This window comes from Populus alba, chromosome 17, assembly GCF_005239225.2.
Source record: "Populus alba chromosome 17, ASM523922v2, whole genome shotgun sequence".
NCBI classification, from domain to species: domain Eukaryota; kingdom Viridiplantae; phylum Streptophyta; class Magnoliopsida; order Malpighiales; family Salicaceae; genus Populus; species Populus alba.
The window spans coordinates 589,365-591,328 of NC_133300.1; the positions used below are offsets into that span (position 1 = coordinate 589,365).

General features: G+C 34.9%; 1 protein-coding gene across 1 annotated transcript; it reads left to right on the forward strand.

The window, feature by feature from the left end:
- Nucleotides 1-363: 363 nt before the first annotated feature.
- On the forward strand, nucleotides 364-1,697 carry LOC118029643 (probably inactive leucine-rich repeat receptor-like protein kinase At5g48380). The gene is made up of 2 exons (XM_035033538.2): nucleotides 364-952; nucleotides 1,149-1,697. The coding sequence occupies exons 1-2, from the start codon at nucleotides 815-817 to the stop codon at nucleotides 1,650-1,652; spliced, it is 642 nt and encodes a 213-aa protein (XP_034889429.1). The 5' UTR covers nucleotides 364-814; the 3' UTR covers nucleotides 1,653-1,697.
- Nucleotides 1,698-1,964: the final 267 nt, after the last annotated feature.

Below are 1,964 nucleotides of genomic sequence, written 5' to 3' on the forward strand. Positions count from 1 at the left end.
TAATAAGTATGTGTTTGATAATGTGGTTTAATTTTTAGATAATTTTTACTTGAAACTATATGAAAATAAGTTTTTTATTTTATTTTGTTAAAATTTACACATCAAAACCATTAAAAAAATATATGAAAAAACATTAAATTGATTTTTTAAAGTCAAATATACTTTTAAAATGTAGTTTCAAATACAAAACAAAAGATTTAATCTCAGCTAACATTTAAGTTGACTGACGTGCAAATACTTTTATTTTATTTTTTTTAAAAAAGAGGAAATTGAAAGAAGTTGAAAATGAGGACTTAAGCTTCTTGACTAGTTTGTTTTCCCCCCACTTTCGTGGAAATTGCAGTAAAGGGCCATCCATTTCAATGCAGAAGAAGTAGCTCAAGAATAAATGCTATCTTCGGAGATTACAGAAACAAGAAGAGATTTCAATTCAATTTTATTTTTAAGTAGGCTTTTATGATTCTTATTTCTCATTTTTGTTCATTCCAACCATTCCATTGTAGTCAAGTATTGCCAATTTATCTTTCTTAAACGATCTAAAACTCGACAACAACAAGCTAACAGGTCATATCCCACTAGAAATTGGCCTTCTCGATCGGATCTGTTACTAACAATCGATTATCAGGACCAGTGCCAACTAATATTCCAGCAGACAGCTTTGCGAACAACACAGGACTCTGTGGGAAGCCTTTGAAAAGCTGCTCAATTCATCAAATGAAGTTTGATTACTCATTCAAAAGTGGTTTTGTGATTGGTTATATAGTTTTTTTCAGTTGCAATTTTTTTTACATCCTACTGTGTACCATGGTTGTATATGGGCCGGGGAGAGGGGAAAAAAATCACAATATCAGAAATGATGATGTTGATGGTGAAGAGGAAGCATAAGATAACAGATGATGATCAAGCAGGCAGCTCCCCAACAGCAGGTCTTTTGGAGGAAGGAATTAAAGAGGTACTACTCTTTAAGATTGATTCTTTTTGGTTTTAGTTTTGTTAGTTTTATATTTTTATTCCTTATTCAAGTCTTGAGCAACAGCAGTTCAGTTTTTACTTACAATCTACACAAGACCCTGAATTCTTGAAGCTGGTTCAATTGCAATGTATATGTGTGTTCTTCAGTACTAATATATTGAGATTTCTGTCCACAGATTTCCATGTTGGAGAAGAGGGTTACAAGAATGAGCTACGCAGATCTTAAAGATGCAACCGATAATTTCAGTGAGAACAATGTCATCGGAGAGGGAAAGATGGGGATGCTGTACAAGGCATCATTGCCTAATGGTTATGTCCTTGCAGTTAAGAAGTTGCATGATTCTCGGTTCCTTGAAGAACAATCTATATCCGAGTTGAAGATTCTTGGTTCATTGAGACATATCAACGTACTTCCACTGTTGGGGTTTTGCGTTGAGTCAAACCAAAGGTTTCTGGTTTACAAATATATGCCAAATGGTAACCTTTATGATTGGCTACATCCCATGGAAGAAGGTCAGGAAAAAGCTATGGAATGGGGTGTGAGGTTTAAAGTCGCCGTCGGATTAGCAAGAGGCTTGGCATGGCTTCATCAGAACTGTCATACCGTCAAAATAATCCATCTTGAATTTCGGAAAGGCGATGCTGATCACGAGTATGAGCAACACTCCAGGAGTGCATGATGAGTTTTGTGAGATGGCGCTTGTTAAGGAAGATGTGCACGGATTCGGTGTCTATAATTATAGTGGAAGTCTTTGTGTCATGGCATGTACTCAACATTCAATAAATTTAAATTCAGCATAGTTTTGGACTAATTAACTATAATTATAGTGGAAGTCTTTGTGTCATGGCATGTACTCAACATTCAACTCTCTTCTCACCTGAATGCGAAATTGCAAGTACAGCACAAACAAATAGAATGTTATCCAAAAAACAAAAAACAAATAGAATGTTAAATAACTATTCCAAGCATACACTACATACAGCCGCATAAT